The 26,801-nt window shown below is 46.4% G+C and overlaps 2 protein-coding genes, 1 long non-coding RNA gene and 1 other non-coding gene across 4 annotated transcripts; 2 read left to right on the top strand and 2 right to left on the bottom strand.

The window, feature by feature from the left end:
• Nucleotides 1–11,693: 11,693 nt before the first annotated feature.
• Nucleotides 11,694–14,983, top strand: LOC109784269 (cleavage and polyadenylation specificity factor subunit 3-I). The gene is made up of 5 exons (XM_020342870.4): nt 11,694–11,908; nt 11,994–12,091; nt 12,176–12,221; nt 12,327–12,476; nt 13,179–14,983. The coding sequence occupies exons 1-5, from the start codon at nt 11,759–11,761 to the stop codon at nt 14,814–14,816; spliced, it is 2,082 nt and encodes a 693-aa protein (XP_020198459.1). The 5' UTR covers nt 11,694–11,758; the 3' UTR covers nt 14,817–14,983.
• A 452-nt stretch (nt 14,984–15,435) lies between these two features.
• On the bottom strand, nt 15,436–15,517 carry TRNAS-AGA (transfer RNA serine (anticodon AGA)). Its single transcript has one exon. It is a non-coding gene; the product is annotated as a tRNA-Ser (tRNA).
• A 3,215-nt stretch (nt 15,518–18,732) lies between these two features.
• On the top strand, nt 18,733–23,945 carry LOC120965280 (uncharacterized). Its single transcript, XR_012183070.1, has 2 exons — nt 18,733–19,732; nt 23,706–23,945. It is a non-coding gene; the product is annotated as an uncharacterized lncRNA (long non-coding RNA).
• A 1,468-nt stretch (nt 23,946–25,413) lies between these two features.
• LOC109784264 (uncharacterized) lies at nt 25,414–26,031 on the bottom strand. Its single transcript, XM_020342864.1, has one exon. The coding sequence runs from the start codon at nt 26,029–26,031 to the stop codon at nt 25,414–25,416; it is 618 nt and encodes a 205-aa protein (XP_020198453.1).
• Nucleotides 26,032–26,801: the final 770 nt, after the last annotated feature.

Raw genomic sequence — 26,801 nt, 5'->3', positions numbered from 1 at the left:
AAAAATAAACGTATTTATAAGTTCTCGTTTCTATTTACCTCTGACCACATGCGCTCGAAACCTCCACCTCAAAGAGCCGATGAGCGGGATCGGCCACCACTGCCGCTGCTCCTACTACCGTAGTGCATTGCTTATGGTGTGGGGGCAGTTGTGAGAAAGGTCGGTTTTCTGGGCGTCCGTTGTCGGTCTGGAGGAAACTTCAACGTTGGCAACCGAGCATGTCCGTGGACATTTGTGGTGTGTTTTGATGGACAAGACAACGTTGAAGACGCCTTAAGGTTGAGAGAGCCCTCTGCATGTGATGGGCGGGCGTGGTGGCTGGCGCTATGGGTGTTAGCTCCACCGAATGGGAGCATTTTCCAAAATATAAAAAACACCCACTCTACTCTCTCTCTCTCTCTCTCTCTCTCTCTCTCTCTCTCTCTCTCTCTCTCTCTCTCTCTCTCTAGGCTGTGGCTCTCAAGTTCATGCAGCCGGTAGTCTGCATTTTTGTTTGTTGAGTTGGTTTGTGAGCGGGATAAATGATTTGAGTGATAGTATTACATTCTACTCCTCCAACCGAACGATTTCTTGAATTTAATATTTTGCTAAATGATGTTTGCTACCAGTACTAACACTTAAAAATAGTATTGTTTAGTGAATTTGAGTGATAGATATTATATCATAATCCTCACGGTGAAACCATTCCGCTCCATCTCATTAGCTATATCAAACATGAATATGGACTTGACGTTTGACCTATAGATTAGACCCGCGTCCGCCCCCGCGTCGCCCTCCCGCTAGGGCGGCTCGGGTGGAAACCCTAGCCCCCGCCGCCGGGCACGTCCATCCTCCCCCTTCCCTCCACCGCCGCTAGAGGAGGTCGCCGGGCGAAGCCCCAGGCAGCTGATGGCGGCGGCGGAGGCTCTCTTCCTTCCCGCGCCAGATCAGGTGAGGCGGGTACCCATGGCGCCGGGGCGCTCTCCCCCGATCTGCGTCGCGGCGGCGCGTCTAGGCGACGACGCAAGGTGGCGGCGTGGTGCTGGGTGGGGGCGGCGGAGCTGCTAGGCTCTGAGGAAGATCTGGTGGCGTCGGCCGTTCGATGGGCTCGCGGGGTCATGGCGGCCGTGGTCGCGGTGGCTGGCGGCTCGGCCTGTCGGCGGCGGCTGGATCCCGGGGCGGCGGCCCTGGAAGGTGGCGGCGGGTGAAGCTCGGGCTTCTCGCGACGGCATGGCGTGGTGTTGTCCCTATCCAAGGCAGATCTGCATCGCCGATCTCGTGGTTTTGCCGCGGATTGGTTCAGATCAGAGACGGTGATGAGCGTGCGGGATCATCTCCGCAGCTCTCGCGGTTTGGCGAGGTGGGGTGACAGCCCTCCTCCCAGGCTCCAGTGCACTCAGGCAGTGACCGGTGCGCCAGGGCTCCTACGGTGGCACTGCTGTTGCGGTTGGTCTCGGATCTAGGCGGCTAGATCTGCGGCTTTGAAGGTGGTCGAGACAGTGCACAGGTTGTTGGTGGATTTCTTGGGACGGATCCGGGTGAAAACTTGATCTTCGGTCGTTGGCCGGAGCCGGTGATGACGATGCCCTTATTACCGTTTCCTTCATGAAGGCATCATCGAGGTGAAGCTCCCAACCCCACCCAATACCTCCGGGGGAAACCCTAGATCAGCTGATCAGATGACGGCGGGATTCATGTGTCGTTACCCCCTTGGGGGCGGCATTCTTGGAGAGGCACTCGGGCTCGAGGGACCAGCGGATGGCTTCTTCGGTGGAGCGGTGTTTATTTCTACATATTCATGGCGGCGGTTCTCGACGGCATGGAGCAGTGGAGGCTTGGCGTTAGATGTGTGGCGATGGACACACGCAGGAGGTCGATGTTGTCTGGAGTCATGGTGGCGTCGATGGCAGAGAGGCCTGGCAAGGTCGATGCGTCAGTACATGCTTTGAGGATGGATCAAGGGAAGACGGAGGTGACAGCCCTTTGCAGCGTGTGCGTGTGGTACTCACTGAGAGTGCGCCGGATCGGAGTGTTACCCAGTCCCGCCTATGTGGCTTGGATGGGGCATCCGACGTTAGATGTTAGGCTTTTTGTGCGATGTCTGTTTGGTATTTGGCCCGGACATTCGACACCCCTTCATCAAGAGGATAGAAGTAGCGACATATGTCGTCTAGATGATGGCCTCGAGCTTACTGTTGTATTTCTTTGTAAGGTCTTTGTGAATAATAAATAATATGGCCGCATGCATCTCCCAGATGCAGAGGCCGGGGGTGATTCCTCCTTTTCTAAAAAAAATGAATATGGAATCATTACATTCCAGGGCCGGTCCGCGGGGGGGGGGGGGGGGGGGGGGGGGCGAACGGGGCGGCCACCCCGGGCCCCAATCATCCAGGGGCCCTCCCCAGCCAGGTAAGCACCAGCCCATAACACAGATGGTGAAAAAAGTCCCAGCAAGCAGTTGGCGTGCTTCGGGGCTGTGCATCCGGGATTCTCTCATCAACAGAAAAAATAATAATCACGTAGATAGCCCATGTCCCAAGGACGCGAGGCTTGCCTTGTTTCCTTTCGGATCACCAAGATTTTTTCAAAGATCGCTACAATCAATTTTTTTTCTAATTAGATTGCTACTATCCCTCGGAAAAAGATCGCTACTATCCCTAATCCACTATCCACCAGACCCAGCGCCCTGATGTGAAAATTGTTAGAATTGTGTCGAATATTATTGTACAAGTAGGTTACAGTTGTACTTGGTTTTGGACTGTGTGTAGACAGGGTAGGAGTTGTGTCCTAATAGGACACATGTATCCTATGCCTCTCATATATATCGGGGATAGACACACGATGTAACCAATGCGAACATAATAGCACAGGCACGCGGGGGAGCCGGCGGCGTGTGCCGGCGCCTGGGCGGCCGGGGTGCGGTATTGTGACGGTGTCATGGGGAGGAGTGCCCGTAGTCATGCCTCGGGGATGTAGCCATGATGGTGAACCTCGTTAAAAAATCTCGGTGTCGTGCTCATGTGATTGCTTGATCCTCGATAGATCAACGGAGCGTCTCGGTTTTATTCTAACAAGTGGTATCAGAGCTAGGTTGTTCGGATGTTGCGGATCGTTTTGACGTGAAGAAAAGTCTAAAGAAATCGCAGAAGAGATCAGTTTGATATGTGCTATGCAGAGCGATCACGAGCAACGGAGCTCGGAAGAGATCGAAGTTGCCAAAAAGCATGGAATCGGCGGAAACTCGGAAGCGTGTCGACTAGAAGAAGCAATCGGAAGCGGAGTCGGCAAGATCGACGGCATATCACGGAAGCAGCTGGCAGATCGATTGGTGCGGCGCCTGGAAGCGGCCTGTTGGGGTGCGCGTTGGCGTAGCATCGTAAAGCCAGTTGAGCAGCGGCTTGGCAGGAGGTGCCTGGAGCACGTGAGCCCGAGGCCCATGTGCGTCGCGCAAGAGAGCTGCCTGGGCTATGAGTGCCTTGATGCGTTGCGCTGAAAGTCAGCCGAAGATTTGTTTGAGAAAAAAAATTGGCACAAAGACCAGTCAAGACCGGGATGCTATCAAGAAAGAAAAAGAAGATAAGTCGAGTAGCTATATATACGTGTGGTGTTCATGCGGGAAGGCTGTGAGGGATTTTGATTTGGTTTTCTTTGCTGGTACATTTCTGTGTATGGACGGCGTTGGTTACGGTGAAGGCTTGAGGAGTCTGGAGCGTGTCATTGCAGTCGGACAAGGGCGGCTGGGTCAGACTTGCCAGTCTGACGGATCGACGCAAGTCGGTTGATACAGAAGACGGTGGTGGGATTAGCGATGACATAGGTGCATGATGCTGATGGTGACCGACTTCTGGGGCGTGGAAACACGTGGCACAGGCCCCGAGGGCTTGTGTGGCTTCGACAAGACTATGGTGCGGGGTTGATTCAAGGTGATATACACACGGAGCTTGAAGTCGACGAGGCGCGAGGGTGGACTGATCATCTACCATGGAGTCATGTTGAAGGTGGAGCTGGATTGAGGGGCTACGGTGTAAGGATCCAGAGAATCGAAGCGACTGGGCGAAAAGCGAGTGACATGCAGTTCGGACTGGAGCCCAGTGGTCCGATGGAAGCGTGAAACTCGTCATCTGTCGGTGATGATCGGTGGTACTCTGTAGTGGGGTTTGAGTGGTGTGGGTTCGCGATCCTTGAGACTCATCCGGGACAGCGGAGGCTCGACGCGGTAATAGCGGCGAGGTGTGCGGCGCACACGGGACATGGAGACGGGCCAGGGCTCTGGTGGTCATACATGTGGTGAGACAACTGCGAATTTGACTCGGGATGACTAAAGCTACGGTGAAATTCCTTCAAGTTTCAGACAGGCGGTCAAGAAAGGAACGGTGATGTTGAGTTCAGGTAACTCTTATGTGTGACACCTAATATCAAGGAACTTAATTTTGCTCGAGTGTTGACTGTGGTCAAGAAAAGAAGGGACTACAAGTTGCAGGTGGAGTCACATGGAGTCTAGGAGTAGCAGCGGTGCTCATGGCGTATCTTAAGTCCAATGTACATGGAGGTTCGATGCATGGATGAATTCAAGGTGGTGAAGAATATTCGCCAAGGTGGAGTTTGTTAGAACTGTGTCGAATATTATCATACAAGGTAGGTTACAGTTGTACTTGGTTTTGGACGGTGTGTAGATAGGGTAGGAGTTGTGTCCTAATAGGACACCTGTATCCTAGGCCTCTCATATATATCGGGGGTAGACACACGATGTAACCTATACCAACATAATAGCACAGGCACGCGGGGAGCCGGCGGCGTGTGCCGGCGCCCGGGCGGCCGGGATGCGGTATTGTGACGGTGTCATTGGGAGGAGCACCTGTAGTCATGCCCGGAGATGTAGCCATGATGGTGAACCTCGTTAACAAATCTCGGTGTCGTGCTCATGTGATTGCTTGATCCTCGGTAGATCGACGAAGCGTTTCGGTTTTATTCTAACAAAAATCACGAGTGCTCTTCGCTCGCCAGACTGGAGTCTCCAGTCGTCGGACGCACACGCACATGCACATGCACGGTCAGACCGCATGGCCGAGCGCCTCCCATCAGACGCCGGTTCACTCCACATCGCGTCCTTGCCAGCGCCGGATTACCGATCGACTGATGTGAATCCAAGGTGTGTCATATTAGCGTTCTGAAATTCAGCCATTTGCGACGTATACATGCTTGTTATTATATATATACTAGTACAATGCCCGTGCGTTGCCACGGGCTCTTGAAATAGTTTGCAAGAGTTATATAAAGATAATGCATGTTAAATTTCACACGTACAGACAATATAACACATACACAATTATTTAATAATTAAAGTACATTTTTGCAATGTAAATTGCCAAAAAGAAAAATTGACGGCATGTCCTTGTAACAAACTTAATGAAGTTCCAACTAAACATCTATTATAAAATTATTAATATCTAGGTTATACGCTTAAGAAATTCTTTCACAATATACGGAAAGTTGTCTTTAGCTTCATTCCCACGATGTTTTAGCAAGTATAATAAAAACTGCTTTCTCAACTCATATCCATCCTGCACAAACAATATATGTAGTTAGTATGAAAATAAGTAATGGACAATACTCACCGCGCAAACCGGCTTGACCCGTTCCACCAGAGCATAAAATGAATCATCGCTAATCATAATTCCCATTAACATCAACCAGTATTCTTGGTGTTTATTATTGTTAGTCAACTGGCATTTCAAGTTTCATTACTGCCTGAAATGAAGGTTATCACTCTAAAATAGCATGGTCATATTAGTGACCGTGCAAACTTCAAGATTTAAAACCGATAAGCAGCCCTTCAAATTGGAAAGGGTGCACGTGCAACGCACGTAACTTTAGGAATTTCTTCATCATTTTGATTATCTAAATCAATTTTTTTCATAATAGTTGTCACAATAACATGTTATGTTTAACAAGAATTGGTCTAAACTGAAATTTTATAACAATCTAAAGTCCAATTTCGGCAAACAGCCTCCTCGCTAGCAAGATGTGTCAGCACCATCTAATTGCCATCTCGCAACTGTCATCCTGGTGGTTTGGATTTCTGAATATGTTTGTCTCTTTCCTGCCGCACGCAACACTTTATCTCCATGTCACGCTGAATCTTCTTTTTGGGCTATCATCAGGGGATTTTGTCTACCTAAATATAATTACACATCATGAAGACAAGCTCAAATTGCTGGTGGCTTGGATCGTCTCAACAACACCCAACCAAGAACCAACCGACCAGGCTCGATCCTCTGCAAGGAGGGCATACCAAATCATCTCCTTTTTTATCAACACAGATAGAATGTTCAAAACAATGCCATCGTAATCAACATGGGCAAAACATAGCAAAAAATAAGGACATGCTATTGTTCTACGCGAGACAATAAGCAACTTCAGCATCCAGTGTCCCATCATCTACCATGAAGATTGGGAACTCCGTCGTTCCAAGATATGCTTCAATATTTCAAGATTGGGAACTCATTGCATGTAACTTTTTTCTTGCTTGTTAGCATAAACCCAGACATTGTCACCCCACAACAGAAAACATTAATGTTTCAAAACAAAAGAAAATATTTGAACAAAAGAAAGTTAACGTATAGCAGATCTCAACCCATCTTACATCGCAAACTGTTAACCCCAATATTTCATGATCTGAATGGGGGAATTAAGGTTGGATTTTGTCTCTGACGAATCAGATTTCTGGACATTGTCAACATCAAGATTCCATCGCATGGTTTCATAACAATCAACCTGTACATGGATCTCTGATTAAATTCTAGCCACTACCATGAAGCTCCCGGTCAGCAAGAGTTGTATTTTTTCTGTTTAAGCGGGCACCTAGTTTTTCTAATACATGGATGTAATTCTCCCCATGTGGCTCAAAAGAAGCATGATGCCCCTGGGTTCCTAAACCTTGACCCAACGCCACCCATTTATTTGTGACAATTTATGCCCAAATTTATCTCAAACAAAAGGTATGCCCAGATCTGTAACACAAGCAGCTGAACAATTAAAAAATATAAATATCCTAGCCTTCTTTTTCATACGACTCATGAGATTCTACAGCAACAAAAATGATTTTACATTGTTTTTCACACACACATGAACCAGAGCTGCTAGGCGGCAATATTCCACCATTTGACAATAACTATAACGATAAAGAATGACTACCAGATCATATCCTTTACTACATAATGGAATACTAATGTGCAAACAAATGCCACTATTGCTCCTGAAGTATTCATATCATCGAGTAAGAATGGTTGCATGTTTATCACCTTTTCCAATCCAATGAAACTGATGTTATAATGCATTACACATGCTATGAAAGAAATTGATGAGAACAATATTACATTTGCTCTTACTGCAAATCAACACCAACAAATCTACAATAGGTTCATGCATAAAGAAAGTGAATTTGAAAAAGAAACCAGAACCTTATTAAGTGATCCTAATTCCATGCGAAGTTGCCTAGGAAAAATAGAAGTGGAGGATCAAGGTGGATTCCAAATAATAGTAATATAATACTCCTTCAAGGTAAAAAAATGAAATCTAGTGGGTACAAGCATTTTGAATAATAAAGAAAATTAAGATCTAACTATATACGTGCAATGCATGTTTCTAAAATTCAAAGTATGTATGAATATATGTAAATAAAAGTTTTGCTTAGGTCATAATTTTTCATACTTCACAAACATCTTATCCTGTCAAATCATTGGTGCACGTCCCCATTGTGCAGGATTTTTTTGGAACTTCCTATCTCCACTTACATCATGGATAGCATACAGCAAAAGTTAATTAAAATTCAATAGACTTCTATGAGATGACATGAGTGACGATCGGTGCAGGTTTATGGCATTGAGCATCATCTACTAACCCTTCAAAATGATGATTTTCATTTGGACCAAGTACATCTCAAGCTGCAAGCACAATAAAATCACCATGGGCTTGGAGCCCACCATCTCTCCACGTTCCTGCATGTGAAGAATTAACCAGTGCCCCAAGTCAGAATTACTGCATACCTTATTCATGTAGACCTTACTAAAAATTCAGAAAATATGCAGAGTATCCATTTTGTTAACCTAGCTATCTGCAGTCCAAGACAGAGCGTGACCATAATCCACACTACAACACATGAATATAGCTACCTTATGGGGCATATATGCCTAATCCTCATATCTTCTTGTTTGGAAAAGAGTTGACCATTTGCACATAGTATAGAATGACGAAGATTGAACATGCTCTCGTACAATTGGGGAATGGTGTGGAGCTCCATAAGCGACGGCGGCGATGCCGGCTACAGTTGTTCTGACAGGAACTAATTTGCTTACTCTTCGTTTTCAGTTAACCACATAGTACTACACTGCCATATACAAAATCAGGAGAGGAAGGTACCTTCTGTACGCCCACTGCACGGGAGAGTTTTGTGGCGGACTGTATACCTGGACGCGATAATCTTGTTTCGGAGGAGCGCCCAACTGCGGCATGGAGGTCGGAGAGGGGTGAGAGCCGGACCGGCGTGATCCACACAGTGCAAACCTGATAAACAAATCGCAAAAGTCCAGCACCTGGTTTACTGCAAGGAGCTCGCTGGTGTCCAGATTCAACCCGAGGTAGACTTGCCCATTATCTCGCCCTTCCGCCATTGGATCGGCGGGATGTCCCCTGCTCAGCCGCTCCCGTCGACAGGTACGGCCGTCCGCGACTGCAGGCATTGTGGCGGCGAGGGACTCTTGGAGATGCGATCGAGCAGCCTATCCCTTGACTTGCAGAGGCAGGAGCTGATACGGACGCCGATCCCACTGAGGGGCCCGGCGGAGTGCTGGTGCGGACTTGATGAATCGACACATGAAGTCAAATAGATCATGGAGCCCGGCACCGCCGCCGGCATCAGCGGGGTCCCGTCGCATGGGTCGTGGTCTAGGCTCGGGGGTCGTGTCGACGGCGGCATGGAGGTAAGAGAGGTGAGAGCATGCTGGCCGTGCCCTTGCTCCCCTCCCTTCCTTCTGTTCTCCCTGGAACCGCAGCAGGCCATGGAGGAGCTCAGCCGCCGCCGTCGTCCCTCCGACTCTCGCCGGAGCCGTCCGTCGTCGACTCGATCCTGCTGCCATCCGCCAGATCCACAGCAGCCCCGCCGGAGCCCACAACTTGGCCATCACCGTTCCCTCGAGATGTCGCCGCCTCCCCGTGTTGACCGCGTCGCTCACCTGCATTCAGGGATCTTTCGATATCGTATTGTGTTTTCCTTTCCTTGGATTAGGAAATGATGTACCGGGGTCGGCGCGGGGCCCGCGAAACGTTTGGTACGACAGAGTTTTCGTCCGCCCAGGTAAATTGCTAAGCGCGTTTTTGGCTCTGGATTAGTATAATCTTAACGGTTGGATTAAATTAAGTGATTCTGATCGTGTGGTTATAATTGAGCTATGTTGTTATGTGTACGTTAGGCTGGGTACACTTAGCGATGTACATGTTTTCTTCTTTAATAAGTAGTAGAGATGGTTTACTTATGAATTTCTTTAAATCCATTATTTGTTTCCTCAAAATCTATTATTTATTTCCTAAAGCAAATTGCATTAATGAGAGAAATTCACTGATTTGGTTAAGGTAGGAAAGAATCTATTATTTGGTTCCTAAAGCAAATTGCATTAATGGAAGAGATCCGTTGATTTGGCTAAGGTAGGAAAGAATCTATTATTTGTTTCCTAAAGCAAATTGCATTTATGAAAGAGATTCGTTGATTTGGCTAAGCTAGGAAAGTTAGATCCGTGATCTTTTGTCATTAGGAAAGTGTTGAAAATAAACCGTATTAAATCCATTATTTGTTTCCTGAAAATCTATTATTTATTTCCTAAAGCAAATTGCATTAATGAGAGAAATTCACTGATTTGGTTAAGGTAGGAAAGAATCTATTATTTGTTTCCTAAAGCAAATTGCATTAATGGAAGAGATCCGTTAATTTGGCTAAGGTAGGAAAGAATCTATTATTTGTTTCCTAAAGCAAATTGCATTTATGAAAGAGATTTGTTGATTTGGCTAAGCTAGGAAAGTTAGATCCGTGATCTTTTGTCATTAGGAAAGTGTTGAAAATAAACCGTACCGGACTACCAACTCCTCCATTAGTTTTTTTTCGCTGGTTAATCTTGGTAGGTCTTTTTTCGTTGGTTAACCTTCGTAGGTCTATTTTTTGGTACGTGGATGGGTGCGGGTTGGGGCCTCAGGAGGAGGTTTTTTCGGTTTCTGGTGGATAAGTCAGAGGTGGGAGTGAGGACGAAAAAAAACCGGACGAAAATGGTGGGACGAAAATAAACCCGGAACGAAGACTACCAACTGCTCCATTAGGAGTAGAGATATATATATCACTTATGTTAAAATAATAATTAATTGGACTAATGATGAAGCAACACTTACTTTTTAGTAAATTGTAGAATTTGGGTGCTGACATTTCTTAGATTGGAATGAGATATTTTCATAGGAACTTTTGCGTACTTTCGGTACATTTATTTTCATTAGATTTAAGTTTAGAGATCTTATAAATTGTCTTATGTGATTGCATGTATATTCACTCACATCCTTGCAAATTCAAGAGCTTTCAACTCTTTTGAAATTTAAAAAGTCATGGTATCCTGTACTTCCTATTTTCGTCTTTGTTTTAAATCTAATGTTCCAAAAAAAATATTTACAATTTTTTTGAGGGAATATTTTACAAATTTACTCATGAATTAAGTGCTGAGACATGATCACATAGTTATATGCAAGCCACATACTATTACTAGTATTAATAGCCCAAAGTTTAGTTTCGCCCCGGCCCCCCAAAATCTCAGGACCGACCCTGATTCTAGGTGGTGTTTGGTTCACACGATGGTAACAACAGACGGGACTGTTATGAGGTTACAATGGAGAATGTGCATAACCAATTCAGCTGCTATTTTGTTTGGTTCCAGACAGTAAGTGTATCGATTTACTTCAGAACTTTTGTTTGTGCAATAAAACCTGAATACAACTGAAAACTAGAGGGGAGATGAATGACAACTAGAGACCGGAGGAGAACGTCGGAGAAGAATAACATGAGGTCCGAAGAAGAAATGACACCGTGAGTAGAGAAGAGATCGGTGACGGCCGCCATTTGTGCTCTCCTCGCATGGCACCGCCGAGATCGGCTTTCATCGCCACCACCTGCGCCACTCGATTTGACGTACAAGAATCGGGGAGGAGGGGATTGGGGGCGGAACGATAGATCGACGGAACCGTCGCTGAAGATGAAGTGGTAACGGGATTTGTTCCCAGTCTGGTTTGGACATAATCGGCCAAGACTTTAGGCGTAATATATTTACCCCATATTCGTTTACAGGCTGGCCCAATCAAACACGATTAACGGTATCAGAATGCGATGTAATCAGATGACGACCAAATTGGTCGAACCAAACACCTCCCTAGTGGAATGGAACCATTATATTCTATTTTACTTTTTTTTCAGGTACATTCTATTCTACAACCAAACACACCCTTTAAACGATGATATTGGATATGTTTTTTTTTTGAAATTCATATTGGAGATGCATTTGCGAGGGCGTAGAGCAAGAGAGATAAGTGTATGACTCAAGAGGGATGCGCTCAGGGTCGGAAGAGGAAGATGACTTCGCAAAAAAGCCTACGGGTGTATGGCTATGGCCCCACCAAACGGGAGCGTTTTCCAAAATAGAAAAAAAAAATCTACTCTACTCTCTCTGCCTCTCTGTAGGCTGTAGAAGGGGAAAAGATGGCATCCGTGGCGACGGCGCCGCCGGCGGGGAAGCGGCCGGCGTCGGGAGGGCGGGAGGGCGACCACATGGTGGTCACGCCGCTGGGCGCCGGCGGCGAGGTCGGCCGCTCCTGCGTCCACATGTCCTTCAAGGGCCGCACCGTCCTCGTTCGCATCCAAACCCTCCTCCCTCTCCCCTCGTGCCTCTCCTTGTTCGTGGAATCCGACTGACTGGCTGTTCGCTGGTGCCCAGTTCGACTGCGGCATCCACCCGGCCTACTCCGGCATGGCGGCGCTGCCCTACTTCGACGAGATCGACCCCTCCGCCATCGACGTCCTCCTCGTCACCCAGTAAGCAACCGCACCTCCTCCATCCCCACCTGCGCATATCTGCGTTCCTAACGCCTAATTTCCGGCCTTGGATTGGAATTGCAGCTTCCACTTGGACCACGCAGCCTCGCTGCCCTACTTCCTCGAGAAGGTAGGTCATCACGTTGTCACTCTTACCTGCGGCGGGGGTCGATGTTGTTATGCTGTTTGGTGCTTGAATCTGCTCTGCTCTGCTCTGCTCTGTTTTTGTTTGCAGACGACGTTCAAGGGCCGCGTGTTCATGACCCACGCCACCAAGGCCATCTACAGGCTGCTGCTCTCGGATTACGTCAAGGTCAGCAAGGTGTCGGTGGAGGACATGCTGTTTGATGAGCAGGACATCATTCGTTCCATGGACAAGATCGAGGTACTACCTTGTTTTCGCGTATCTATTTGTTTTCGGCATGTGTAAACGGAACAAAAGTGAATGAATTGATCCATTTCGTTTGGTCTGAAATGCCTGTTGCTAATTCGAAGATGACCGATAATGCCTGGTCGATACAGAATTTGAAACACTATTTTAGAGGAAAAAAAGAAGAACTCTGTTTCTGAAAAGAAGGCATATAAAATTTTGTCTGAAGTTAAATGGTGCACAATTTGATCATGTTTGTAGGAAAAAACATCAACAACTACAGTACTAAATAGATATAATACGGAAATATATTTTTGTTGTGTATCCAGTGATATTAACTTGGTATCGTAGTTCTTGATGGTTTTTCCTACAAATTCAGTCAAACTCTGTTCTTTAGGTAGCTGGTTGTTGCCTACAATATATGTGTCTAGTTGATATTGTAAAGTGAACTTAGATTCAGTTTCCTCCATCTCGCTAGCTCCAGCCTCCCGCCTTTGGAATGCTTATGTGTCCGTTCAATTCCGAATAGTCAAAACATTTAAATGTCATTGGGCTGTTGGTGAAATTAATAACCCTATATTATTATCTGGGCATTGCTTCCAATTAGCAGGATTTTTTTTCCTTCACAGCTAAGGCCTGATTCTGCTTGTGAGGATTGGAAGTCTTAATTTACCACATGGAGAATGGACATTGTATTAACATATAATTGTCATGCAGGTCATAGACTTCCACCAAACACTGGAAGTTAATGGCATACGCTTCTGGTGCTATACTGCTGGCCATGTACTTGGTGCTGCCATGTTCATGGTGGATATTGCTGGTGTTCGCATTCTGTACACTGGTGACTACTCCCGTGAAGAAGACCGACACCTGAAAGCTGCTGAGGTCCCCCAGTTCTCCCCTGATATTTGCATTATCGAGTCAACTTATGGTGTGCAGCAACACCAACCCCGCCATGTCAGAGAGAAGCGCTTCACGGATGCCATCCACAACACTGTTTCTCAAGGGGGGCGTGTTCTTATCCCGGCATATGCTCTTGGTAGAGCACAGGAGCTGTTGCTTATCCTGGATGAGTATTGGTCTAACCACCCAGAGCTCCATAAGATTCCAATCTATTACGCCTCCCCCCTTGCGAAGAAGTGCATGGCTGTCTACCAGACATACATAAACTCCATGAATGAAAGGATTAGGAACCAGTTTGCACAATCCAATCCCTTCCATTTCAAGCATATTGAGCCTTTAAATAACATAGACAACTTCCATGATGTGGGTCCGTCCGTGGTGATGGCAAGTCCAGGTAGTCTCCAAAGTGGCCTCTCCAGGCAGCTCTTTGACAAGTGGTGCACAGATAAGAAGAACGCATGCGTCATTTCAGGTTTTGCTGTAGAAGGCTCCCTTGTGAAGACCATTATCAACGAGCCAAGAGAAGTGACGTTAGCAAATGGGCTCACTGCTCCTCTTCATATGCAGATCTTCTACATCTCCTTTTCAGCCCATGCTGATTTCCCACAGACGAGCGGCTTCTTGGATGAGCTTCGTCCACCCAACATTATTCTTGTACACGGAGGGGCAAATGAGATGGGGAGGCTTAAACAGAAACTTATTACTCAGTTTGATGGAACAAACACTAAAATCGTCTCTCCCAAGAACTGCCAATCAGTGGAGATGTATTTCAGCTCTGAGAAAATGGCCAAGATAGTTGGCAGACTGGCAGAAAAGGTACCAGAAGCGGAAGAATCAGTTAGTGGCTTACTCGTCAAGAAGGGCTTCACGTATCAGATCATGGCCCCTGAGGATCTCCGTGTGTACACACAGTTATCTACTACTAACATTACTCAGCGGATCTCCGTCCCGTATTCTGGTTCTTTTGAAGTCATCAAGTACAGGCTGAAGCAGATATACGAGAGTGTGGAATCATCAACCAAGGAACCTGATGTTCCAACGTTGATTGTTCACGAGAGGGTGACCATTCGCCTGGAATCAGAAAGCTATGTTACGCTGCAGTGGTCCTCTGATTCCATAAGTGACATGGTGTCCGATTCTGTTGTGGCCACGATCTTGAACATAGGCCGTGAAGGCCCAAAGGCTGTTCCGATCGAAGCAGCAGCAAAGACAGAAGAAGAAACGGAGAAGGTGGTGCAGAAGGTAGTATATGCTCTCATGGTGTCGCTCTTCGGTGATGTTAAATTCGCAGAGGAAGGGAAGCTTGTTATATCCGTGGATGGAGACGTCGCGCATTTGGACGGGAGGAGTGGTGATGTCGAGTGTGAAAATGCTGCACTGAAAGAAAGGGTCAGCACTGCATTCCGCCGGATACAGGGCGCGGTGAGACCAATCCCACTTTCGGCATCCTGACGAAAAGCCATAAATAAGATTCTTGTATGCTTTAACTTGTTCAATGTTTCCTAGGTAAACAAAGTAGGAAGTTCAAACTTGGCTGACATGAAAAAAAGAGTGTAATACTGCCTGTGAAACATGAGTTGTAACATTATATTAATATAAAAAGTGGTTCAGTCGTATGTTAACGAATTGGTCGATTACGGATGCTAGACTGTTTTGGTCACTCCTAGCAGTTATGTGAACAATCCTCTTCACTTGCAGTGAAACTCATACGGGCTGAAGTCCCACTGAAGTTGATTCTTGTTTATTTTTGCTTTTCATCCTGAGTCTCTCATTGCCTGTTCCTGACCAGTTTCTATTTTTTGTGAAATCTTTTGAGGTCTTCTCTTGTCAAGTGTTATAGGTACGCATTTCCTTGCCTGTTCCTGATCAGTTTCTGGCCATTCATGTCACTGGTGTGTAACTTCTAGTTTTTTGGGGTTATTCTCTGCACAACTTTTTGGGGTATATGCATGACAACTGAACTTGGGCAAACAACAGCTGCAGTTAGTAAAAAATGTGGACATGCTTCCAAAACAGAAAAGCATAAAGAGAGAGAGAGAGAAAAAAAAGGGGATACAAAAACAGTTCGAAGCGTGGTCGGCAGGATTCGAACCTGCGCGGGCAAAGCCCACATGATTTCTAGTCATGCCCGATAACCACTCCGGCACGACCACTGCTTGCTATTTTCTCATGCGTTTCTGTTAGTGAGTCAGCTGTGAGCACAGAAACCGTTTAAATCCGTCTCTATCTGTCGGGGGTCTCTGCCTAAATATTGTCAGTAGTCCGTTTTACATGGATTCTCGGAAATTACACAGGTTTCAATGACAACACAGGTTATCGCTGACATCATATGACAACTTATTCTTAGCGCTTTGTGCAACGACATTCTATCTCACGCTATCCCGACATCATTAGCCCGACCGGTTAGTCAATGGGGCGAAGGATGCCTCGTGACGGGTCTGGCGACGCGGTTGGCGAACCCAACACGCTACGGTGGTCGGCGTGGTTCGCCGTCGACCTAAAGTCGGTGACGTCTCCCACGTACCACCGGGGCGCGGTGGTGCTCCGCCCGCACACCACGACGGTACATCTCGTCGACGAGCGGGGGTGTACGGTCGATAGACGCTCGGGGGGAGGGATCGTGCTGACCCCGGGGGCTACGGTCGCGTTCCCCTGCCACGTTGCGCATATCGAGGAGGAAATCACCGGCGGGGATGGCATCTCGGGAGCCGGCGATGGAGGTAATGCGGCCGGTGGGAGAGCAATTAAGGCGGGTGGGGGAATTAATTCGAAGGAATCCGCTCAGATTCTCCCTCATTCCACTCTTCCTCTCCCGCACGCCTCATCCACTGCCCTGCTTGCTCGAGTTCACGGCGGAGATGGTGGAGATCGACGAGGAGAAGATGCAGAGGTTCGCGGGCAGGAATGCGCGCCTGCGGATCCGCCTGAGAGAGATTGGATCCTGGTACATGAGCAAGTGCGAGATGTATGCGGAGGCGGAGGGATTGTGGAGAATCTGACAGAGGCGGAGGAGAGGTCGTTGTTCGGGCGCGGCGGGCGCAAGCATCCGCTGCAGGTGCTTCTGTGGGCGGCGGATCAGGCAGATTCGCCGGTGAGATCTGTGGCGAGGAAGTGGGTGGCCTTCACCATCTTCGCGACTGCAAATGTCGCCCCCGCCATGAGGGGATCGGCGCTTCGCCCTCGCGAGGGGGTCCTGGCTCTCCCTGCTCCAGGGTCGGCCATGGCCCCGATCGTGATTCGCGAGGATCCGGTGGATTAGGCGCCGCAGGTGGCGGTGGGGGCACCGCGCCGCTCTACCCGTCTCGCCACAGCTCCCCCAACTTCGGAGACTCCGGAACCTCGCCGCTCTGCACGCCTCGCCGGAAACAGAGTCTGAATTCCTCGCTAGGTGGCAACCGCTTTTGGTTGCTAGCTAATGAGGACTCAGATGATGTTTCTGACGAGGATTTCGCCACTACAGGTACGACCTGCTCTTCTGTTCTCAAATACTTGAAACATACTCATGATTGTAAGAGTAGTCAGGGCCAAATTGATACACAACGTCGAATTAGGTGAGCTAATCGTAGGATGGAAAAGAGGATGAACACCTATGTTCAAAGCCTTTTGATTAAAAATGAAGGAGCTAACGATGAAAAACAGAGAGACATAAATCAAAATGAACATTCAAAAAACTTCATTCACATTGATTCTCCCAATTGGGGGAGATTGCATAATGAAAAAATTGACATGGCATTGATAAGAATCAAGGATAAGATACCAAAAATCCGGGATCTACCCAGATTCCCTGAGTATCTATTAGATATTGATACTGACTGTGGGGGAGTTAAGATTGATGATAGTCAAATTGATAAAAGAGATATGATTCTCTGTAAAGACATGTCAGTAGATAAAGGTATTAGGGTGGACACAATTCCAGAAAATTTCATGTTGGAAGAAGCTGCGGAGGAAAGTCAGAATAATAAAAAAAGGCAAGAGCAGAAAAGATGCAAGTGATATGGGTGGATCGTGAGAAAAAAAAGGGAGGTTGATCAGGTGGGCTTCGAAGAAATCTGGCCCAGGAGTGTGGTGAGCAAAAAAGGCCCAGATAAATGAGGGGAGGAGTGGGCCTATATATAGGGGGAATCCCACCCTCCATTCTAGAACCTGATTTCCTCCACCTCCCAAACCCTAGCAAAATCTCGGCGGCGACAAGCGGGGGAGAGGACGCGGAGAAGAGAAAATTACTCTGGGGAGAAGAAGAAGCCATGGCAGGCATGCAGGAGAATTGGAGGCCAAGGCCTGGAAGAGGGACCAATCCAGGAGGAAGAGGTAACTTCTATGGCAGATCTGAGAGCTTTGGGAGAGGATTTAACATGCAGGATGAAAGAGAGCTGGATGGATACGGTTGGAGAAACAAAGAGGGGAGCTTCAGAGGGGGGTCAGGGACTAACAGTAGTGGTTCTGGTGGGGAAGGGACTTCCACAGGAAATGGTAGAGATGGAGACAACAAGTTTGGCAGGTTTGCACCAGACATGGGTGGAAATCAACAAGAGAGGTCTCAGGCTGGGATGAGTGAGAATAGACAGGAAAGTGGGTCTGTGGCTAATAATACAAATATACAACAGATGGGGATGCAGGGAGGACCTGTCCAGTTGGCAGGGGGTTTCCCAATGATGAGCAACAGTGGTTTTCCTCAGATTGTGCCAGTGGGGATGGGGCTTGGGCAGTTTGGTTTCATGCCACAAGAGCAAATGGCACAGCAATATCAGTTTCTTCTGTCCAATATGCCAAAACAGGAAATCCTGCAGACCCAAGGAGGTGCAAGAATGGAAGGATCTAAAGAGACAACAAAAAAGAAGGAAACAGGAAATCCCAAGCAGCTTTTATGTGTTAAATGCAAAGAATAAGGACACATAAAAAGTGACTGCAAAAACAAGGTCTTCTATGTGGTGTGCCAGAGGCCATCTCACAATACTGAAGAATGCACTGTGTTGAAACAGACCAAACCGGTTGCCAAGTATGTTGGATATGGGGCCAGGGGATTGGGATGCCTTCTGGTACAAAATACCAAAGATATTGTAGCTACTGAACACATCAATCCCATGGCTTTGGTTACTGTGCAGGAAGGACAGCTAAATGACACCACTGTGGCCTATGGTTTCAGCAAAATGTTTGACTGGGGATGGACTTGGAGAGCCAAATTTCAGAGCCCCAAAACTTTCCTTATGAGATTCCCTAGTAAGGCCAAGCTGGTGGAGCTGAAGAACTTTGGCAAGTTCACCCTGCTTGGCACACGGGCCATGGTGGAGGTGGGTTTCTGGAGTCCAGATGATAAAGCAAAAGGGAAACTTCACTCAGTTTGGATCAAGATATGTGTGTGTGTGGGGGGGGGGGGGGTACCTGATACTCTGAGACATTACCTGGGTGCATGTGAGATTGGTTCAGCTTTGGGGCCGGTGGTTGAAGTGGATATAGAACATATATATTCCAAGGAAGAGATCAGGGTGAAAGTGGGAGTGAGAGACCTACACAAAATACCTGCTGGCACTGAGATAACTACTAAAGACCTGCTGCTTTATGACATTAGTTTTGAGTTTGATTCCATTGCAGAACAGGGGTGGTACAAGTTTGAAGAAGGGAATAAAAGAAAAATCTTTGACTATCTTGACTTGGAAAGTTCTAAAACACAGAGGGAGAATGAGATACAGAAAAAGAGCAAGCAATCTGAATCTGGGAAGTCAAATGTCAGTCTGGGGAGCCTGGGGTTGAAACAATATGAACAAGTGGTGCTCAAAACAGGAGATATGTGCCAAAAAATGAAATAACCAAGGAGAAGGTAGAGGCAGGGTTAGCTGGAGATGTTCAGGGTGAAGAAGAAAGTTTGAGGGCTAGGTTACAGAAAGCAGAGGAACTAGCAGCCAGACAGACTGCACAACTTATGTTGGAGGAAAAGAAGAGAAAAGAAATGGATATCATAAGGAAAACCCTGGAAAAGGAGGTCAAAAGACAACATGAACTATTGCAAATAAATATGAAAGCAAGTGAAGAGGTGAGGGGGTCACAGTCAGGGGAAAAAACCATTGAAAGTGAAGATGAAAAAGAGGACACTGAGGGGGAAGCAGCAGCAGAAGACAAACATGAAGAGGGGGAGGAAATGACACACTTGGAGTTGATTGAACAGGCTGTGGGGCTGGGCTATATGGAGCCTGTGGACTATACTGCTAGTCAGGAGACTGACTCCTTTGAAACAAAAATCAAGAAGGCTGGGAAAGGGGATCTGGAATCCCAAGAGGAAGAAGAACTGAGGAGATGCTCTAGACTGAAAGGCAAGGAAGACAAAAAGATCACTGAACTGGCTAAAGAGAGAGTGGCTCAGAAGAACAACTATGGTGAGTACAGACCTTCTGATATTATCTCTAGATCCAATAATCTTCTGCAACAGATTGCTGAGGGGGTTGGAGTTAATTTGGGAAATAAACCTGACATTATTAACCATAATTTGGAGTTAATAAAAATGGCTGAACAGGCAAGGATTGATATGTGGCTAGTAGATTATAGTAACAATCAAAAACAAACCTCTCCGCCTGAGGAGCCTAATATCATTGATACTGGAGAACATTCTCTAGAAGACTTATTAGATAGTGGGGAAATGAGGGAGAAGAGGAAGAGAATGAAGATTGGGAACTCCTAAAAGAGTTTTTCTCATCAAAAAAAGAGAAAAAAGAGGTAAAACTACCAGAGGTTCTGGAGTTAAAATTGCCTCTGCTATCAAGACCCTAGAATCTTCTAGTAGGAAAAACAAGAAAAAAAGATGAGGGGGATTTTTTTGGAACATGAGAGGATTTTGGGGAGACATCAAAATAAGATTCCTTAGAGAAATGATTATGGACATGAAAGTGGATTTCTTGGGCTTACAAGAGACCATGATACAACAATTTTCTAGAAATGATCTACAACAAATTTGTGCAGGGAGGGATTTTCACTGGCATTTCACTCCAGCTAGGGGGAAATCTGGTGGTCTTCTGTTGGGGGTTAATTATACCACTTTAGATGTGATCTCACAGGATGAAGGGGACTACCATATAAAGATGACAGTCCAAGATGTTAAAAATAGGTTAATTTGGGACCTAGTGGTGATATATGGAGATGCACAACCGGAAAGAAAAACTTTATTTCTTGCTGAGTTGTCCAGAGTTTTCCAGAATTGTGTTAATCCAATTTTGATTGGAGGTGATTTTAATATTATTAGAAAGACTAGCGAGAAAAACAAACCAGGGTCCCCTGGACATTGGAGTTTCCTATTCAATGCCATCCTGGAACAAGCTGGGGTGAGAGAGCTTGACATGAATGGGAGACAATTCACTTGGGGGAATAATATGCACATTCCTACCTTTGAATAGCTAGATAGAATCCTTTGTAGCACAGAGTGGGAAGAGGCATATCCCTTAACCCAAGTGACAGCTTTAACTAGAGAGAAATCTGACCACACTCCTCTTTTCTTGGATTCTGGAGATTTCCAAAAATCTGATCCAATTTTCAGATTTGAAAATGCTTGGTTCCTGAGAGAAGGAATTGATGAAATTGTACAGAAAGTCTGGAATGATCCTAATATTAAAGGAGACAACATAGATAGATTGCTAGGGAAATTTAGAAATCTAACACCTAAACTTAAAGGGTGGAATAGAAATATAAATGCATGGTATATAGAACTAAAAAAGGATATCTTACTGAAATTGGATATTATTGATAAAAATTGTGAGATTAATGGCCTTACATCTGCTGATAGAAAAGAATAGATAGAACTGAGAGCCCAGCTTGATAGACTCCTTAAACAGGAGGAGACTAAATGGAGGCAGAGAGCCAAAAATTGATGAGATTCTGGAGGGAGACAGCAACACTAAATTTTTCCATGCCAAGGCAAATGGGAGACTTAGAAGAAACAGAATTAACATATTAGAATAGGATGAGGGGGTGATAGAAGGGGATAAAAACCTGATAGATTATATTACCACTTTCTACAAAAACTTATTTGGTCCACCTGATAATTCCTCTGTCTCATTAAATATTGATAACCCAACTAAGATCCAGGAGAGATATGAAAAAATTCTGATTGAAGAATTTTCTTTGGAGGAAATCAAGAAGGTTGTCTTTAAAATGGCACACAATAAATCACCTGGACCAGATGGCTTCACTGCTGAATTTTATCAGCACTATTGGGAACTGGTGAAACATGACCTAAAAGCTTTGCTTGATGACTTTGCTAGTAGGAAAATTGATATTAGTATATTAAACTATGGGATTATAACTCTAGTCCCAAAAGGAAAAGATGCTAATAAAATACAAAAATTCAGGCCAATTTGCTTGCTGAATGTTTGCTTCAAAATTATTACAAAAGTGTTAATGAACAGGTTGAACTTGGTGGCTGCTGATGTTATTTCTCCCATTCAGACTGCTTTTGTTAAAGGCAGATATATTATGGAAGGAGTTTTGATCCTTCATGAGGCTTTGAACAACATAAAAAAGAAAAAGCAAAGTGCTCTGCTTTTGAAAATTGATTTTGAAAAGGCATATGACAAAATCAAATGGTCTTTCCTCTTTCAAATGTTGAAAATGAAAGGGTTTCCAGACAAATGGATTGATTGGGTTATGGAGACTATTAGAGGGGGGAAAGTCTGTGTCAAAGTCAATGAGAACCTAGGGAAATATTTTCCTACTCACAAGGGATTAAGGCAGGGAGATTCCCTGTCCCCTCTGAACTTTGATCTGGCTGTTGATGCCCTGGCAATCATGTTAGATAATGCCAGAGAAAGTGGGCTGGTGAAAGGGGTTTTAAATGAATATATTCCAAATGGGGTTAATATGCTACAATATGCAGATGATACCATATTTCTATTACAAGATGATATAGAAAGTGCACATAATTTGAAATACATTCTGTGCTTGTTTGAGCAAATGTCTAGGTTGAAGATTAATTTTTATAAAAGTGAGCTTTTCCTGTTTGGAGAAGCCATTGATAAGAAAGATCAATATGCAAAAAATTTCACATGTCCAGTGGGCGCCTTGCCTATGAAATATTTAGGACTGCCTATAGATAAAAATAGAATTTGCAATAAACATTGGAAACCTCCGGAGAGTAAGATGGAGAGAAAGTGTGAAACCTGGCAAGGCAGACTGCTTGCTAGCGCAGGGAGGGTTACGCTGATTCAGTCGTCTCTGACGGGCATACCCTACTTTATGATGTCTTTTTATGCGCTCCCTGTTGGGGTAGAAAAACACATGGATTTCTTTAGAGCCAGACTTCTATGGTAGGAGAATGACCAAAAAAGGAAATACCATATAGTAAAGTGGTCTGAGGTATGCAGACCAAAAGATATGGGGGGTTTGGGAATTCAAAATCTTACACATATGAACAAAGCATTGCTATGTAAATGGTGGTGGAAACTATACACAACTGAGGGTTTGTGGCAAGATATTATTTGGAAAAAATATGTTAAAAATAAAAATCTGGGTAATGTACTGGCCAAACAGGGAGATTCCCAGTTTTGGAGGGAGGTACTGAAACATAGAGATCATTTTGCCTCTCTGTGCAAGTTTAGAATTGGAAATGGAGATAAAACACGCTTTTGGGAAGATTGGTGGATTAGCTCTGCCCCACTAAGTAAAAACTTCCCTAGACTTTATGAGCTTTGTTTTGATAAAAAGAAAACAGTTAAGGAGGTGTTTGAAAACAGCTTAGATAATGTGCATTTTAGAAGAACTCTGATAGGAGACGCTAGAGAGCTATGGGAACATATTAAAGAAGCTTGTAGTTCGGTGACTCTAAATGAGGATAAAGATGAGGTAAAGTGGTCTTTGACCAAAAAAGGAGTATACACTGTAAAATCGTTTTACAGACACTTGATTGAAAATGGTGTCAAATATCCACACCTTTACATGTGGAAGATTAAAATGCCACCCAGAATCAAGGTGTTCATGTGGTTGGCTCTTAGGAACAGTATACTTACCAAAGACAATCTGCTTCGCAGGGGGTGGAAAGGGGATGATAGATGTCCTTTTTGTGGACGTAAAGAAAATATTAATCACCTTTTCCTATCCTGTTCAGTTGCTAGATTGTTGTGGAACATTTTGAAATGTGCTTTCAATTTGAGAAACATTCCAGATACCCTGGATGCAATAATGAAAACCTGAGTGAAGACCTTTGGAAAAGATGAAAAGGGTTTGGTCATGATAGGCATTTCAGCGATCTACTGGACCATTTGGAAGCTAAGGAACAACATTATTTTTGATAACAACGGGGTGAATGACCCTTGTGTACCTGTTAACCTGTTTCTCAAAAATCTAAATGATTGGAATGTTTTGCAGATAAACCTTGTAAGAAGTAAGATGATGGAGGCTGGAGTGAAACAAGTAAGCGAGGTGGCGGAAGAAGTGTTCAAAGCAGCTCATGGATGGCGCCTGAAGACTGGGAGAATTCTAGGGTGATGCTAATCTACTTCAGGACAAGTTTGTTGCTGCGATGAACAACTGCTTCGACTGCAATCTAGCTTGCTTCCTTCTGTTCTTCAGTCAGCCTCTGATCTTTTGATGATGATAAGACTTTAATCATGATGTATGCCTCTGTTTAAAAAAAAGGACATGTTTCCATTCCAGGGCTGGGTTTCTTGTTCTGAATCCAGGCCTTGGACCACTCCTGTAGGTTATTGCCTTGAGGTGGTTTGGGAGGGAAGGGATGGCTTTCCTCCCCTCCTCAGTAGGGTAGTGATAGCTGCGTGGGGGGGGGGGGGGGGGGTGGGGTGGAGTTTTATGATGCATCTTTAGTTTCTTCCCGCTTTGCTGTAAAGACATGGTGATTTCTTTTAATGGAAATCGGAGAGAATGCAGGCTTTTGTCAAAAAAAAAATCTCACGCTATCCCCAATGATGTGCTCAGTCTGAACATACATTTTGGCCCGAGGAAAGTCCTTGTTTACTGGTAATTTTTCCTAGGGATAATTATTCTTGCTCATGGACAATTACATCTGGCTTTTTTTTAGGGAAATGCCATCATGCGGTGTATATGTCAAGCGAAAACAAGGATACATTGTTTGCAGTACATCAACTAAAAAACCGGGAGGCCCGGTCTGCCAAAGTAATGATTCGTAGACAATTAATCGTAAATGTTAATTTCATATCTTGTAATGCTTCGGTCATAGTTGACTTTGCTTAATAATCAATAGGGATTGTGTGTATCATAATAATGTAGAGGCCCGGGGGTTCCAACCTCCTTTTCTAAAAGAAACAATAGCACTCCTGACTCTACAACACCGAGGAGGCGAGAATTAATTTCCTTGATTTGGCTAACATGTACCTTCACCCGAATTTTTATAAAATAGTAAAGATTAAACATCATGGTAATGTTAGTCAAGTAGAGTTGTACCATGATAATACCTAAGCCATGGTTCTAGTGTTGGGATATATACTGGCACTAGGCTATCAAATATGTAAGTTACAACTCTGAAGGGTGTACCCACATTGAAGCATAGTCCCAACCCATCATGTAGTATCCTGTCCTCTCTAGGCCATCAGCGATACTTTGGTCTTCCCTACAACACATGTGGTCACCACATTCCAATTCCACCGTGTACAATTCGTTGCCACGCAACTCATGTTCTTTAGAGCGGGTAGCTTTCGAGTAATAGATGCGGTTTCTCACTAGACCGCAGCGCTCGGCGCCAACAGGCACGTGCACCGCTTTAGACCTTGTTGGCCCCAAGAACAAGGCATACTCACCAAAGCTCTTCACCTCAGCCCACTTGTGCCAGTAGATGCTGCCGGGGTTTGCGTCGACTAGCATGAAGACCTTGAAGAAAGGCTCGCGGTCGGGCAACCATCGGGTCCTTATCGCCATCGATGGCTCCCCATGTAGCTCAACCATGCAACAACCATACGAATCGGGATCATGCTTCATCGTGGGGCCGTGGCGCCTTCGGACAGCCAGCCGGTGGGTAGATGTGATCACGGGCTTCCCTTCTTCCTTGGCGTTTAATTTAAACCTGACCAAGTTCTCGTCGGGGTACGTGAGGCCATAGAGATCACCGTCGCAGAAGGCGATGTCCGCGAACATCTTCTTGTGCCAAGTTGTCACGGTCCACCCACTGGCACTGCCTTTGCCAACTTTGCCACAATGCAATGTTGAGCCTATCGTCGGTGATGGCGGCGAGGACGCAGCCGTTGGAGGAGGTAGGGGCGTCGGAGAAGATGATTTTCGCGATGGGATTTTGCCTTAGACGGCCTGGCCTCAGTGCGCGCACCGGCATCTCGGCGCTGGAGAAGAGGTTCACGAGCGTGAGCTCGCGGTTGTCGAAGGCGGTGACCCAGCCGCCATCGTGCGAGCCGACGAACAACTTGTTGTCCACCTTGCTCGGGACGCGCGTGACCCAGGCGTAGTCGGGCCCGCACAGGTGCTTCCTCCCGCTGGACCGGTTGCTGCACGGCGAGACGAGCAGCAGCGGGACGGCGGGCGGCGCCGGGAGCCGCGCCGTGGCGGCGCGCCACGACCTGCAGACGGCGGCGAGGCGCACGTGGTCGTGCAGGGTGGCGATCCTGACGTGGACATTGCCGAGGAGGTCGTCGGGGAGGTCGGACCACCGCGCTGAACCTGATGAAGGCTCGGTGGTGCCGTCGCCGGGGGTCGTCTGTGTCGTCGACATCTCGTACCAGGTGTCGCGATCGATGACGAGCAGTAGAGGGAGGCAGGCAGGTAAAACCGTAAAAGTAGTAGAGTGCAAGTCTGAATCCTCCCTTGCGCAGTTGTATCTCCAAGTCTTGTGTAACGCAATCACCGAGTCTCTCTCGTGTTCGTGTGTCGTCTCGGCCACGAACTCGGGCAAAAGCGCGCAGCAGCTGCTGGACTTTGTCGATCGCGATGCCTTCCACATGTTCGAGACATCTCGTACCAGGTGTCGCGATGCCCATTGGTTTGGGACGCATCAACGTCAGCAGATGAGCGAGGAAGAAGCACCAAGGCATGCCATGTCTCGTGCGTAATGGTGTTCTGGCTAGCTAGCTAGCTCGTGTCTCATGGAGCTCGGTGGTAACAAGCACAACAGAGACGGACGAGAGCTTGACGATGCTCCAAAGCCATGTGGGTCGGCGCCGTTGTCGACCACCCTCGTCGACAAGGGGCTGCTGGAGCCGTCATCTTGGACCCGAGGCTGGCGCCGTGCTGCGGTGCTGGAGGTGGCGAGGTGGCCCATAGCGCGTGCGGTGGTGCACCGTTCGACCGACGTTATGGCACCTTAGACCAACTCTAGCAGACCCCGCATCCAGCCCCGACCCGTAAAATAACCGTCACATTGCGGGTTGGGGTCAGAAAATCTGCACGATCAGACCCCGCATCCCGTCCCGGTCCGCAAATATTTTTGCTGGGCGCGGCAAATCTTCTCCCCCAACCTCTATCTTCACGGGCTGGGAGGCCGAC

This window comes from Aegilops tauschii, chromosome 5 (assembly GCF_002575655.3).
Source record: "Aegilops tauschii subsp. strangulata cultivar AL8/78 chromosome 5, Aet v6.0, whole genome shotgun sequence".
Lineage (NCBI taxonomy): Eukaryota > Viridiplantae > Streptophyta > Magnoliopsida > Poales > Poaceae > Aegilops > Aegilops tauschii.
This window is presented reverse-complemented; position numbering and strand designations above follow the sequence as displayed.

Excerpts from the sequence above, each read along its gene's own strand:
- LOC109784264 (XM_020342864.1), bottom strand. The coding sequence starts at position 26,031 with ATGTCGACGACACAGACGACCCCCGGCGACGGCACCACCGAGCCTTCA.
- LOC109784269 (XM_020342870.4), top strand. The coding sequence starts at position 11,759 with ATGGCATCCGTGGCGACGGCGCCGCCGGCGGGGAAGCGGCCGGCGTCG. Across the intron at positions 12,092-12,175 it reads GACGTCCTCCTCGTCACCCA|CTTCCACTTGGACCACGCAG; the intron begins GTAAGCAACCGC and ends TTGGAATTGCAG. Across the intron at positions 12,222-12,326 it reads TGCCCTACTTCCTCGAGAAG|ACGACGTTCAAGGGCCGCGT; the intron begins GTAGGTCATCAC and ends TTTTGTTTGCAG.